General features: G+C 32.0%; 1 protein-coding gene across 1 annotated transcript; it reads right to left on the bottom strand.

The window, feature by feature from the left end:
- Window positions 1–8,451: 8,451 nt before the first annotated feature.
- Window positions 8,452–9,224, bottom strand: LOC107481744 (uncharacterized). The gene has a single exon (XM_016102052.3). The coding sequence runs from the start codon at window positions 9,160–9,162 to the stop codon at window positions 8,605–8,607; it is 558 nt and encodes a 185-aa protein (XP_015957538.1). The 5' UTR covers window positions 9,163–9,224; the 3' UTR covers window positions 8,452–8,604.
- Window positions 9,225–16,544: the final 7,320 nt, after the last annotated feature.

The raw sequence follows: 16,544 nt of genomic DNA, 5'->3' as shown, positions 1-16,544 counted from the left end.
TATTTTTTTTTCTTTGAAAATTTTTATTAAGCCCATATTTTTGGGGTATCTCTTCATTATCCTGACAGCAAATTCTAATTATATTTGCAAATCTTTTTTGAGTTGCTTCTTGCATACAACGTTCTTTTATTTCCTCTCTTATTGCAGAGGTTGCTCCACCAAAATTATTTTCAATTGTTTCTCTATTTATTTCTCTTATAAATCTTCCCATTATAAATTCATTAGCAGGATATGTAAGTTTTGTTATATACATACTAAGATAATGATTTTTATCTTTTTCTTTTAATTTGTAATAATGTATTCTATATTCACATATATAAGACTCCACATTACATAGATCATATATCTGAATATTAGCTAAATGATTTTTTGCTTCTTGATATTCTTTATTATAGACTTCTTGTCTATGATCTATAATATTTTTTTCCAAAAAATTCTTTATATAGAATCAACATTATATATAATATCTTATCATAAGCTGTTGTTTTTGTTGCTAATTCTTCTATTATTTGGTTTTCTATTGATGTCATATAATCTCTTATAGTTCCCTTAGTATGAAATCCTATGTAATTCTAAATATCTCTTCCAGACAATTCACTAAGTTTTGGATTAGTAAAGGCTTCTAATAAAAAAAAAATTAACCAATTTTTGAAAATTTCTTTTTCATTCTTTTTACAGTCTAAGTCAAGCATTCTTTCTCCTTCCATTTCCTGGATTTTAGGAACGTATTTTAATGGTATTTTTGTATATTTTGAATCTTTATTTATAAATCCTTTTTTAAAAGCATAATTGTCAAAACCTGTTTCCCATTTAAATTGAGATTGATTATCCTTAGATGTTCCAGCTTCGTTTTTTACTTAAATTGGAATTGTTGGTTCTTCGTCACTTGAATAATCTAGGATATGTTCTTCATTTTCTACATTTTCAGAATTTTCTAATTCTTCTTCTATTTGAAATCCATGTTCCATAATATTATTTTCTTGAGCCATTTTTAATTGTTTGAAAAGCATTGTAACTTCTTCTAATTTTTCTTCAATATTCATAATTTCAATGGTGGTTTTACTTTTAAATTTGTTATGTTAATTATATTTTGAAATTTTTCTTCTTTGGGATTCTCTTTTTCTTTATTTCTTTAAAATTTTATGGATACTAATATTTCTTCAAACATATCTACTATAGAATTTAATTGTGGGTTAAAAGTATGATAAAGATGTGGGAAATTATTTTCATGGTAATATTTTTTAGAAATTCCATGTGAAAAATAAGTTTTTTCAGGTTTTTGAAGTCCTTCAATAAAACTTATAGTAAAATAAAGATTTTGAGAAAAATCATTTTGTATTGATTTTAAGAATTCGGTGTCATTACAATTGACATTAGTTAAAATCATTAATTTTTGATCTATTAATTTTGATGACTTAATTATCTCTTCTCTTAAATCTTCTAATTTACTTTTTTCCATAAGGTGACGCTTTTCTTTGTGAAGAGTTACGGTTTTAAGTGAAAAATGTGGCTTTAGAATGAGTAATTTAGATTTTGCCACATAAGCATATCTTTAAATTTGCATCTGTATATTAAAAATGTCCATGTTTTAAAGTTCCTTTATGTCAGAGAAGGACCTCTATTTTTGCACCATCAAAATTACTCTTATACCCTATCAGAAAAAGAAAAAAGGATCTCCTTAACTTTACTGGTTTTATAATGGTTGAAATTATCAAAACTAACCAAAACACCACAATATATCGTTTAAAACTTCTCATTTTTTTTCTGTAAACCCATTAAATTAGTAAATAATTAGTCAATAAATTAAATTTTAATAAAGAAAATAAAAATGTGAATATTACATTAAATAAGGATTGAGCTCATCAAAACAAAAATTTTGACACTAATTTCAAAAAATTTGGCCTAAAATTGGGCCGAACAGATTAGACCGGGTCCAAACCGGACCTATGAGCCCAACTAACTCATCAATTAAATGAGCTAAAGCTTATTCTCTTCCCCATTTGGCATGCAACACGCTGAGAAGCTCAGCATGAAGGGGAAAAACATGTAAGCTTCCAAACCTTCATTCAAATACTCAAATTGCTATAACTTCTCACTCCGAGTTCTGATCACCACACCGTTTGCGGCCATGTGTTCACCACGTTGAGCTCTACGAATTCATCGGAACAATTTCATAGATAAGCCTCATTCTCACTCTAGTTGCTCTACCCCTTTGATTTTTGAAAACCTTGAGCATATATATTGAGAATTTGTCGGCTTTGATGTTATAGGTTCAATTTAGCTTACGGAGCTTATTGGTTTTAGTTCGTTTGGTCTGTAGGTACAGTAAGAATCTTAAACCCTAGCCATTTCTTGATTTGAGGAAGTTTGGTATTGAGTTTTTGGGTGTATGTATGTATATATGTGTTAGGTGTGTATGTATGCATGATTTGGAGCCATTGGAAACTTGATTGGAAACTTGGTGGGTGTGAGAGCTGAATTGTGGTGTTGAAGCTTTGCCTTTTCGCCTAAGAGGGTTGCTTGGGATAATAGGATAATACGTGGAAATCGGCTAAGGAATGGTTTAGGTTTCTCGTATTTAACATATAATATCCTGTGAAAACTTAGGCTACAGAACCGTAGAATAAGTTGGAATGATTATGCATGTTGAGTGCTTAGTATGTATGATATTGATTGATGATCTAAGTTAAGCATGTGTGGGTGGTTATGGTTACGGTGGGAATATAATGCTCTTTTGGTATTTGGATATTGTTGGCAAGTTGATAATATTAATTGTATATATATGTGTGGTAGAATGTTGATGATTGTGTTGATGGAAGCAAGAAGCCTAGGGTGTGAATTGGGTAACAATTGAAGTATGATGTATTATGGTATGATGAGTGGATAGTAGTGTTATCTTGAAATGTTTTTGTGCTGATCATAGGTGTAGGAAGTGAAAATTGAGGTTTGGATCTTTTATGTAAAAATAGTTTTTGGGCCGAACTTTGGCGAGTCATAACTTGGCTTCCAGACCCTCAAATGGTTTCAAACTTATTTTAAATGAAATTTGGGTCTGTGAATTTTACACCGTTGAAGAACAGATGAAAAATATTTTAAAACGAGAAAGTTATGCACGTCGGAAGTTTAGGGCCAAATTGGAAATTCTGTAGCTTTTTCAGAATTAACTAAAAATTTTCACAAAACGTACACCCACGCGTACGCGTGACATGGAATTTGTGTACGCGTCCAACTGCTCGCGACGACCAACCCTTTCGGGTTGGGATTCACGCGTACGCGAGTAATAATTTTTCATGCCCACGCGTACGCGTGACTCCTGTTTTAGCAAATATGGGTTTTTGAATTTTAAACCTAATTTCAAATTTCTAAACCTCTATTTTCGTTCTTTTAGTCATAAATCATAGTAGTAAGCCTTGTAATTAGATGAAGTTAGGAAATGGAGATAACTTGGGGGTGAAGTAAAGTTGAAGTTAGTAAAGCAAGCGTTGATTCTCCAGCTGAAGCATGTGCCACTTTCTCCTGGAAACCATTCCATACACATGGCCATCCCCGCACAATCATTCACACATAAGGCCCACGTCCTCCAGTGAGCGTTACGTTTCGCCGTCCACATTGGGTCGTCTCTATTGTGTCAAGTGAGCATTACGTATCACCGTCCTCACTAGACACTTGGCACTAAGGCCCAACAACACTCAATATCTTTTCAATCACTGCTCTCTGCTCTTCTGTGACAGAAGTCCCTTTACTTAATAAACTGAATTCAAAACATAACTTGAAACAGAATCTATTCTTAATAACTGAATGTAAAACCTTATACTTTCTTAATAAATCAAGCTAAAAATAAGACTTTCTGTAATCAATCAAAATCAAATAGTTTTCTGTAATTAAAAATTTTCTTTCAAGCTCAGCTACTTTTATTTGAATAAAATTCAAACCTTTCAAATCTTGTGTTATTAAGTCAGACCAATAATTATTAATAAATCAAATCAATAATTTCTCAAAAATAAGCTTATAAATCAAATTTTTAAAATGAAATCACTTTTCATATATTTTTACAAAAATTGGACAACATTTTCTCTTAAAATTGGACTTTGCCGCCCTTTTCGGGTTCCCTCTTTCTTAACAAATCAATAACCCTTTTCATCAGCAATTATCATAACAATAGATTCTCAATAAACAACTCATCATAAACCAATTTAACGGCTATCATTCTTTTAAAAGTAAACACGTCCAACTTCAAGAATTCATAACCACACTATTCAAAAATCAACCTCACATTATTCCAACTATTTTAGAGTTACTTATTCATTAGCAAAGTTACAATTTTATTTTAATATAAATAAAAGTTTTAAGAAAACAATTCAATAACCAAACTTCAATCTTTTAACAATCCTCAAAGTCAATTCTAATTACTCATAAATCAACATTAACAACAATCTCAACCTCAACAAATAAGCAATTCAATAACCACCAATCTGACATAATCAATCAGAATCAGAATTTCCAGCAATTCAATCACAAGCATGATCTCAACTCAACATCAATCTTAAAAACCAAAATCAGCAGTGCCAAGCAGTCTTAAAGTTATCATTCAAACATATTCCAATAAGAGATGTAACCAGTCACACATTTAATCTACATCCAAAATCCATCACATATCAAGCATTCCTATATTGTAATAATCCAGTAAACTCGTTAGGCATTCAAATTTAAAGTATTTAATTTAATAAAATATTCCCTACCTCGATGTTGCAATTACCGAACTTACACAACAATCCCAGCTTAGTCTAAACTTATAGCAGCAGCGGCAGCGATTTCAACGCAACCAGGACAGCGACAGCAGTACCAACTTTAATTTTCAAACATACCTTGGCAGAACTAAGATAGGGACATATGCTATCAAAATTAAAAGAAGATCATAGCAGAAAAATAAAATGGCACCAGAGCAAGGATGGAGGAATTACATGCTCAGAAATGGCAGAATTGGAATTGAAACTAGAACAAGGGCAGTGCTGATTCCAAGACAAGAACAGATGAAACTGTGGTGGGTAAATGGGACCGAAGCTGTGACTAAGGTAGTTCAGTAGCAGCGGCGTTCATAACACTTCTCCAGCGGCAACCACGATCACTCCGACGGCAGTGATAGCTAGGGATCGGCAGCGGTGGATCCTTCAACGGCGACGGTCTTCCCTGGCACCTGGAATGATGATGCAAGCGGCCTTCCTCTCCTCCCCCTTTGTGATTCCAGCGACAATGCAGGCTTAGACAGAATCAAAATCAGCAATGTCATCTCCTCCTTTCACGTGCAACGGTAACAACGATGGCTTCATGGACAGCGGCGGTGGCCTTCCTCCTCCCTTCCTCCTCCCTTGGACGGCGATGCGGCGCGGCGGCGAGAGGCTGGCGTGGCTTCTCTCCCTCTTCCGTGCTCTCTCTCTCCTCGCATTTGCCTCTTTCTCTCTCCTCTGTGGTTGGCGACGATGGCGGCGACTGGCAGTGGGTTGGACGCAGCTGGGCGACAACGTGACGGGCATGAACGGCGAGCCCAAGGCCAGCGGTGGTGGCACAGCTCCTCCCTCTTCTCTTCTCTTTTTCCTGTCGCAGCTTCACTCTCAGATCTCTCGTTCTTTCTTTTCTTTCTCTTCTAATTTTTGCTGCTGTTGTGTGCTAGTATTTTAGAGGAGAAAGGGAAGTGGTGTGGCAGTGAAGGAAGGCTACACGTGGCTAATTTAGGGATGAATGGGAGTGAGGGGTACGTGTGTGATTCAGGTGAGAGGGGTTAGAGTTAGTGAAGTTAGGGTTTAAAATTGGGGATTTAGAGTTAGGATAGAGTATTAATTTAAAAATAAATTTAATTAATATAATTAATTTTAAGAATACTACTTCTCGATTTATATGTAAAAATTTTCGAAAATATAACTTTGATTAAATAGAATAAATTGTGAATAACTTATTTTTTTAATTTTCAAAAATTCGGAGTCTTACAAGGGACAGTCCAAGGGTTTTGCAAACCGGACTTGTCGGGTTGGCTTGATAATCGACAGATGAGTCTCATCAGCCATAGGGTAGGCATACATCATGTGCATTTTGTTTGATTTGTTTGCTATGCATTATTTGGAAATTCCTAATTGAATATAATATGTTAACTGTTATATTTGCTACTTACACTACTTGTGTTCTACCTGTGCTTGTAATTGTTTATTTGTCTGTCTTTGCAAACTCTCCAGAGATGGAAGAACGGAGGAAAGGTGGAAAGGTTTAGAGTTGAGATTAAGTATAAGCTAGGTTTAGAACTCCGTAGATGACAACCTTTTCTATGGTTTCTGTTTTAGTTCTTTAAGTTTGATATCTGAGTGTCGGCGTTCTAGGATTGCCTCTCGTATTCCCAAGACCTTATGTATTATATGCGTGATACCTTTACCATGCTGAGAACCTCTAGTTCTTACCCCATACTATGTTGTTTTTTTTAGATGCAGGTCGAGAGGCTCCTTGGTAGGCGTCTAGACTTCTGTAGCGGAGCAGTTTCTGGGTTTTATAGTTTATGTTTATAAATGTACTTAACTCTCCGAACAGCTACTTTATCTTGTACGTCTTAGAGGTTTATGGAGAATTAGAGTTATCTTTGTATTTGGAATTTTTGGGGTATGTATATATGTATGTAAATATTCTCCGGCCAGCCTTAACTTCGCAGGCTGAGTTAGGAGTTTGTTATATCATTTTCTTGTCTCTCTACTGCTATTTCCTATTTAGTGATGCCTATTAATTTTGGATTTCTTCGCAAGCAACCATGTTTTCTGAGTGTTACGTTTTTTATTTTGCGATTTTGCTTTATCCGTTATTCAAGGCTCCTCGTATACTATATTCTTTTCAATATAATTAAGTATATATTTTGTATTAGAGGTCGTAATACCACACCACCTCTATTTTACGACTTAAGCGTAAAGCTCTGTGTGATAGGGTGCTATACATTCCGCATAATAAATAAATATAAATTAACTTGGGTTCGTTGAGTAGTTAATTTGTTCATTCATTTAAGTAAGTTTAAGATTTAAATCTCATCTTATGTATGCAACAACTTATTAATCAATGATAAATTCTTTAAATAAAACTCATATCCGCACTAGAATAAAAAATACCATGAAGAATAAAAAATAAAGAGAATAATTTGATATAATAGTTAATACCATAGTTGTAAGAACGGAACCGATAATCAAACTGGTCAGATTACTAATTCACTAGTTTATTGGTTCAACCAATAAATTACTAGTTGAATTGATAAATCGGTTTCACGTAAATAAAAAATATAATAGCAAAAGTATAAAACAAAAGTTATTACAAAATAAAAATTCACATCAATTGTTCAATGTTGGGAGCATAACCTATTTCCAACAGTTCAATTCAAAGGGTTCCTGTTAAGCAAGACAAAAGCAACCATATATGCATTCACTAAAATTTGTTTTGGACATAAAACCAATTTTATCGACATGTTTTCAAGCCTAAATTTTTCGAATAATTTAAATTATGAGCAGATTGGTACCTAACTAAGACATACAACCATGAGAAATTGATGAATGAATAACAATGACTTAACTCACAAGTAAAATAGTTGCATTCAACTTGAAAATAACCATTCAATTCAACACACATTTAAAAGCAACACCATAGTAGTTCAACCGCAAATAATTCGACAAAAAGACTCAGAGTCACTATACTAAACAGATGCACAATGGCATAATAGTTCAACAGCACATAATTCAACAAAAATTGCTAGAAGAAGGCGACCTGCGAGGCTGCGAGCCAAAATGCGACATGCAAGGAAGTCTTCGGAGCCACACCGTGTCCGGAGAGACGAAGACGACGAGATAGCCGGCGGGGTTGGAGCCTAGAGGGGTTGCTGGCTTGCTGTCTTACTGGGGAATGGGCGCCGTTGGGGATTAGGGTTAGGGGGAATGGGTCAATGGGGATGGGGATGTGGCTGGTAGATTCGAGTGTTTTATGTGTTTATTTCATTATTTTTTTTATAAAACCCAAAACGACGTCGTTTTTGGCTAAGGAAAAAAAAGGAGAGCTTCGAATTGGACAGTTTATTCAAAATTGTCGGTTCTTTGATTTTTCACAAAATTGGACAGTTCAATCCGGTTCGATGTAAAATATATATTAAATTATACAACACATATTAAAAATGAGTTAAACACTTAAATTATATATACATTTATACACAAATATACAATAATTAATTTTATTAACTGATTTTAATATACACGTAATATTTTTGTAATAAATATCATATTGATTTTTGAAATAGATAATAATTATTTTAAAATTTTAATTCTTTCAAAATGTGTGCATAAATATACACATAAGCAATTATGACTTATGAGAATTAGAAGTTGTTTTAGGTAGGAAGAACGCAATAAAATAAATTTCTCAAACAACAAATTAAAACACTAGCAATTACACAAAATCAGGATAAAATCAAACAATAGACAAATATAACTAAAATAGTTGGAGAATCAGCAGCATTATTCTTCTACAACAGAGTCCAGAAATAATTGCTGATTTACAATTGAAATTTTAAAAGGAATAACAGTGTGTGTGTTGAATCCTTCAACTATCCACACAATCGATTTTACTAGCTAGCCCCAACAGAATCCTGCTGGATTCCAAGCTACTCAAGATTCCTGGGCTAATAGGTGGGAAGTTACACCATAAATTACTATAATAAGGAGGTGATCTTCCCATTAGCCCATCATCTTGGAAACCCCGGTTGGAGTACCAGCTATCATCATCATTATTATTATTAGTGCACACTTCTGCTTCTGCAGCAAAATTGGAATTGGAACTATTAGTAAAAATAGTTTCAGTTTCAGCACGTGCCACGCTCTGAGGTGGTTTCATGAACTGCTCCATGGCACGTGCACCGGTAAGCTGCTGAACGAGTTCTCTGAAGTTCACGGCGTCCACTTCGTAAACTTTGACGGGTCTCGGCGGCATCGGTGCCACGTGTAACTTATTCCTCCACGGCTTGCTTTGAGATTTCTTCACTGAATGAAGCATGGAATGCGGTTGAAAAGGGTATGCAGGTTTCACTACCCTCTTTGATTCCACCATGGACTTGGATGATGAAAAAGAAGAATCAGAAGTAGAATAATAATAAGCTTCCATAGTTATACAAAAATTACAAATTCAGAATGACACAAAGCAAATAAGAGTATGTATAAAGCTTTGTGTTTTGTAGTGAATATGCTAGCTAAGAAGATGTATATATAGATATAGTTGTGAATTAACTTATGACAAGGTATGATACTTGTTACTTCTATTTATTTATAGGCGATTTTAGTCAAGGAATAAGTTGGAGAAAACAATACTCTGTATTTCGGTTTTGTTGGAAGGGAATAAAACTCAGCCAACAAACAAATTGACACATTTAAAAATCTAACAATTATTATTACAAATTTTATATTTTTCAAAAATATGATATATAAAGTGTTTATAATAATAAAATATCTATGATTTCTTTAATAAATTTTTGAATTAAATTAAATTTACTCAATTTTAATATAATATCAACATCTGTACCTCTAAAGACACCAAAAAAAAATCTGTACATCTAAAATCTTGTTGTTCATTATTTGTTTCATTTATTGTTTCTTCAAATTGATCCTATAGATTTATGGCACGTTGGGGTTGAATTTCAATAAAAGACAACGACCAAACTGTGCGGGCAGCCATGTTGTGATGAATCTCAGCAAGAAATTCAAAATGTTTTTTATTTTTTTATTTTTTTTCTTTTTGTCTTGACCGTCGGCGGCGAGGGTGGATAATGTATAGAGTGACATAAGAAAACCAATGAGTGGTCAAAGTAATGTAGTTGGATATGGCACAGGTTCTTAATCACATTCTGGATTAAACAAACAATAAAGAAATTCCTCCAATTCTGGATTAAACATTCTGTGTAGAGACTAAAGATGGGTCAGGCTTAAACAGAAAATGTTTAAATGAACTTTTGAGGGAAAAGAAATTTCGATATGGGTTAATTGGGAGGGAAAACCCCTAAAAAAAAACATATCAACTCCGTTAAATAATTAATAATGGTTGCAGCCAAGTAGTTATTTTTTTAAATTTTTTTTTTATAGAACATAGATTCAAAATATCATTAAAAAATCAAAAACTTAATAAAAAAAATCTAAAAAAATTATCTAAAACTAAATAATAACAAACCTCCAAAATCATTGTAAAATTATTTTGAAATTTGAAAATCATTTTAAAATTTCTAAAATAATTTTAAAAATTTCTAACAAAAAGAAACATGTGAAACGTAATAAAAAAATCTAAAATATTTGGAGGGAAGTGAATTTAAATTATCAAGAGAAACATCCAAATCTAATAAAAACAATATTTAAAATATAAAAAAATATCTAAAACCAAATAATAACAAACATCCAATGCAAGATCATGGTAAAATTATGCGTTAAGTATGGTCCCTAAAATATATGTCAAAAAAAATTTTCATTATCAACATTCTTTTGCATACAAAATCGTCCTTTTTATTTAAATATTAAAATTTTGGACCAAATTATCCGTAACAAAAAAATTATAAAATAAAAAAAGAAAAAGAGAAAGAGAGTATTTTTGCTCTTGCGAAGAAGGAAGAAGAAAAGAAAGAAAAAGAAGAAGAAACTGTCCACGATCCACTTTTGCCTCCGCTTCTACCGCTCTTTCGTAGATTTTGGTCCCTAAGATAAGGACGATTTTAAAACCAAATTAAACCTTAGGGATGATTTTGTATGCAAAAAAAGATTGGAGACGAAAAAAATTTTCAGCCTATACCTTAAGGATTAAAATCATTCTTAAGTACTTAACCTTAAAATTATTTTAAAGACTCATTTAAAAAATTTCATAATCATTTTAAAAATTCTAAAAATTATTTTAAAATAATCAAAATTCGTTTTAAAAATTAAAAAATCATTCTAAAAATGCTTAATTAAAAAAATATTCAAAACATAACAAAAAACATTCAAAATTTAATAAACACAAGACATCGAGCAAAATATTAAAAAAAGAACATCCGAAAATTAAGAAAGACTCATCTAAAACTATTAACAAAATTATCCAAAACCGAAAAAGAAAAAATATCCAAAATATTCGATGACCACGACAGTCCGTGGCTGGCAGCTCCTTTCTCGTCTCCTTTCTCTTCTCTCTTTCCTTTTTTCTCTGTTCTCTGTGTGATATTGATGATGTATACTCATAGTGCGGCTGAACGACAGAAAAAGATGAAACTTTCAATTGGCGTTAGGCAGTGAATGAGTTTCTAATCACGGGTTAGGTGGGTTCTTTGGGACTTGGGTCGGTTTCGTCTTGCTCGATTTGGATAATATCCAAAAAAGCTTTGGAGTTAAAATTAGAATTTTAAACAAGGTTAAAATTGAAAGAAAAATATGTATTAATATTGACTGTTAAAGATAAAATTAAAATTTATATAAAATATTAAGAATAAAATTGAATTAAATTAAATGTTAAAGATAATTTTAAAAAATTTAAAAAATGTTAGGGACAAAAAAATATTTTTTATCTAAATATAAATAATTTAAAAAATTATATAAGTATAAACATAAAAATTAATTTATTTATCTTAAAAAATCCCGTCGGAGAATAGCAGCCGCCTGTTAATTTATTTCCTCCTGCAGTTCTGTTACTGTCATATTTGAAGGGGATTGGCATGACGTAACATATATTCCAATTCATGCAACAATCTAATATTAATCATGACTTGGACAAAGCTTCCTCCATTTCTTAATGATTTAACGTAACATTGCTGGAGACTAAGTAAACGGCGCGTGGCTTACGAGATCCTACCTCCTAATTGATATGATCTTGAAATTTTAAGTAAACATTGCCCGTGATAATCATTTCATCCATTGATATAATGCGGCTTAAAATAGATATTTCATAGCACAGACATCGCAACTAATAATAATAATAATAATAATAATAACGCCGCTTAAGTCAAAGTTGCTCTACTAGAATTTCCTTGGCAGAGTTCCCTTGCCACTTACGTTAAGGGGTTCTCACACACACAAACTGAGTACCTATTAGAGGTTATGGCTGACACCAGGGATGGTAGAAGGACGGAGGCCCATACGGGTGATAAAGATCAGCAAGAGAATGTCATTCATTTTGGAGAGGAGGTTGTGGAGGAAAGCTTACAACTTTGTTCTCTAAGTCCGGAGAATTCTGGCTGACAGAAGGTTTAGTGTGGGCACAATAGAGGCAGCGATGACTTGGTCACATCCACAAGGATTAAAGGTATTGGATTTGGGGGACAATGTTTTCCAATTCTATTTTGAGTCTAAAGTGGATTCGATACAATAAATTTGGGTTGAGGTAACTCTTTAAAAATATTGTCTATAATAAAAAAAATGTTATCTTTAATTAAAGGCAATATTTTTCAACAAAATGTAACGCTTTTTGGGAGTTGGTTATACGACTGTTACATTTGATATAGGCAACATTTTTTTTGCATTAAAGAATTCCTTTTATAACAACTCTTAAAAATTGTTATTTTTTCTTCTATAAAAGACAACTCTAAATAAGGGTTGCCTTAGAGTTTTCAAAAGTAACACTTGGCGAAATAATTTATTATTGCAACACTTTTCACGAGTTGTCCTTTAGCTAATGTAAAAATATGTATGAAGTATTGTCTTATTTAATATTTAAAATAATACTTGTTTAAGTTTTATTGAATTACCTTTTCAGATATCTAAAACAACACTTATCTAAATTTATTTGAGATTGTCTTTTTTAAAAGATATATAGAACATTCTAATAAAATTTAATTATTTAAACTAAATTTAATAGATAGAAAGAAAAGATAATCTAATAAGCTAATATATTGCATATATATTAAATTAAAAAGTTGTTTTAAATCCAACTAAATAAATTTTAAATATATATACTTACAATTGTCAATTCAAATCAAAATACACATAAACTAAACAAAAAAACATACATCTTTTCTCTCCAACTTCAATAAAAAGAAAAAGAACTATATATATTTCCATTTGAAATCCTTAGTTTTTATGCTTTACTATTGTGCCAAGAGTAACTTTTGTCTCACAAAAAAAAAAAAGCCAAGAATTCTCTACAAACAATCAACACAAGTCATTAGTAAATATAAAACATATTCGAATTGCTAGAAATTTTATGTAAATGGTATACAACTATATTTTTCCTGTAAAAATTGCAATCATAATGCTTCCATGCAACCATTTAATAAGCATAAAACAAGAATGAACTTAAACTTAATTTTGCCTATATCTAAACTCCAACCTACTAAAGTTAGTCTCACTACAACAATTTTGATCTATGGCAACATATATTCGAAACAATACTTAAAAAGTGTTGTCTAAAATAATAAAAAGCAACTCTTAATATTTGTTGTAAAAAAATAAGACTATTGCAACTCTTTTAAATCAACATGTTATAAATGTTATTTTTTAGTTAATTAAAAAACATAATAAAAATGTTGCTTTAATAAATTAAATAGACAACATTTATTGTATTCATATATTACATTTTATAAAAGTTGCTTTAAAATTTTTAATAAACATCAACTTATAAATGTTGTCTAAAATAAATTAATATTTTTTCTTAAAATTATAAGCTTCTCTCCAAATATTTTAACAAAATTTTTTTCCCACTTTAACTTAAAAAAAAGGAAAAAAAAACCCCTTTCCTCCACGGGCCTTCACTTCATCATCTTCTTCTCCTTTTACTGAAAGAAAGTCTGAGACAAAATCTCAACCCTAATTTTTTAAATTATAAGCACAAAATCATCTTCATCTTCCTCTCTTCGATGATGGCAATAGAGGAGACATTGACGTGTGCTCTTCTTTGCTAATTCATCCTCATCTTCATCTTCCTCAGACATTGACGTGCTGCTAAATCATCTTCATCTTCGTCTTCTTCTCTTCGAGGATGGGAATGGAGGTCTTGACACGCGTTTGAGCTTTGATTCTCTCTGCTTGTAGTTCGAGTTTCAATTTGCCAGCGTTCTTCTGCTAGGGTTCATCACCGCTGATCATTGTTCTGCAGGTACTCATGATTTTACATCTGTTTTTCTTTTCTATTTTTCTGTTTTGAATCCTAATTTTTGGTTATATGAAATTTGTTGCTGTATGTGAGCATTAGTGTTGAGGCAACTCTACTGTCACTGTGTGCGTTTAATGGAACTGCATGTGTATTTTAAATCTTCTAGTTGAACTTAAACTTGTTTTTACATACATAGCTTTGTGCAGTACCATTTTATTTTGGTTCTTTTATTATGATTTTGAATTTTAGCTTATATATAAAGTATATGCTGTAGTGCTAATATTTTGAAATTAGCAATTGGGAAACAGGGGAAGTATTGTATGTGAAACTAATATATAGTTGGTTGTTATAAGTTTCAGCTTTTATCAGATCGTCTCATTTCTACTTTTACTTCTTCATTCATTCCTCAGTCCACTGCAAAAAACAAGGTTCTATTATAACTAACAGAAAATAAAATGAGAAGATTGTATCTTTATTTCTAGATTTATATTATTATTATTATAACTAACAGAAAATAAAGTATATGTAAAACGGTTATTTTTATTTTCTTTTTCCTTCTTCCTCTTCTTCTACATATCTAAACATATATAAGGAAAGTTTTCAATACTTGGCATCCTATTTTAACTTCTTATTATTAAATAGTTAATTTTTTTCTTGTATTTACAAAATACCTGTTGTTTTATTATTATAATGAGGAGGAAATGGTTTTAGAGATGGGTTATGGTAGAAGCAGTTGTTGAAGTGATTAGTATAATTATTATGATGAGTTGGTGTGTGGAAGGAGTTGGAGTGAATTGGGTAACACAAGCTACACATGATTTTTACACTATGATGGTTATCGATTCCCCCTTTGAGCATGGAAATCAGGAAGTGGAACCCGCAAACCAGTAACGGTGTAAGTCTATTTTGGGCAGTGTCTGCTGCCTCCATTGCCTTCAAGAAAATAGATCTCACTTATTCATCAACCCTATTAACCCACTCTAAATCAGTAATAACCAACAATTCATTATCTCTTATTATATATGAATCTTTCGTGGTGAAGAATTTTCTAGCTCTATATATATGACACACTACGTTCTTTAATTTGTCCATGCATGTTCATTGCAGCTGTTTGATTTTGCTGACAAGTATAGAGGATCGTACTCGCTTTCTTGCCCATTCTACTGCTCCTACTCAGGTTACCAGGTATAATCTGCCTTGGGTAACGATGAGCTTAGAAAAACTCTTCAAACCATTAATTTTTAGTATTTTTCATTTTTTTGTTATTATTTAATCTTTATAAATACTAAATTATTTTTGTGATTTATCATTTATTGGGAATGGACTATCAACATTTTTGGCCTTTGCTTTCTCTATCTTTTGCCATCTTCATGGTGGCTTCTGCAATACACTCTTACTATTTTTAATCAATAATCTTTTTTTCTTTTTCCTTTTTAATTACTTATTTTTGTAGCGTTGTGCTACTGTGAGGAAGAAATTTTTTTCCTCATTGCTGAAATAATGTGGATATGTTGGGGAGTGATGCGTGTTGTCACTGCAACAGACTCTAGTAACTGCTGTTTCATTCGCAAGAATGGCAGAAATTGTCAAGGGAGTTATTTCATATCTTTATCTTTTTATTTTTCCCCTTCAAATTTAAGTTTCAGTCATTTATTTCTTTGTTGTTTTTTCTCAAACATAAATTAATTAATTTTATGATAGTGATAATAAAAGAATAATCATTTAAAAAAAAAGAGAAAAATCTAATATAGCAGCAACATTATTTCCTTCCACACCAACAGTTATGTGAGTAAAGTCTCTTCCTGTGAACTTGTTCCTTCTGATTCTATGATTCTAAATAAGAACTACTACGCTAATACCTTTTTGTGTAACACCCTACCATACAGAGTCTTATGCTTAAGTCATAATTCAGAGATGGCAAGGTATTATGACCTCTAAAATAAAAATTTAGTACGTATAGTAGTATGAATGATTGATTATAACTAGGAGCCTTTGTAAAAAGAAGGGGTAAACAAAAATCGCAACTCGAAAGCGCAACACTCCGATCGATAACGTAACGAACGAGGATAACCAACGCGAGATTATATATATACAAAAGAGTGTCAAAGACAGGAATATCAAGACTCAAAATCCGGCTGCGAAGATAACCGGTCCGAGCATAGCAATATATACATATGATAAAATAAAGAAAACCCCAAAGGAAACCCAAATGGACACAAATACAGAAACCTATTCTCCAAAATCCCCCATAAGAGGAGTCATCTCAGTTTGTATTATTTAATGGAGATAAAAGTATCTAAGCAAAACGTATAACCCAAAACATAGTCCCGAGAACAAAGGATCTTCGCAAATCTAGAAGTCTCCAGCATGCCTCAGCGGGAAACCTTATGTCCTGCATCTGAAAACCACAAAATCCGCATGGGTGAGAACCAGAGGTCCCCAGCATGGTAACA

The sequence above is a fragment of the Arachis duranensis genome, chromosome 1 (assembly GCF_000817695.3).
Source record: "Arachis duranensis cultivar V14167 chromosome 1, aradu.V14167.gnm2.J7QH, whole genome shotgun sequence".
NCBI classification, from domain to species: domain Eukaryota; kingdom Viridiplantae; phylum Streptophyta; class Magnoliopsida; order Fabales; family Fabaceae; genus Arachis; species Arachis duranensis.
The sequence above is the reverse complement of the archived record's forward strand: the minus strand, read 5'-3'. Positions and strand labels throughout refer to the sequence as shown.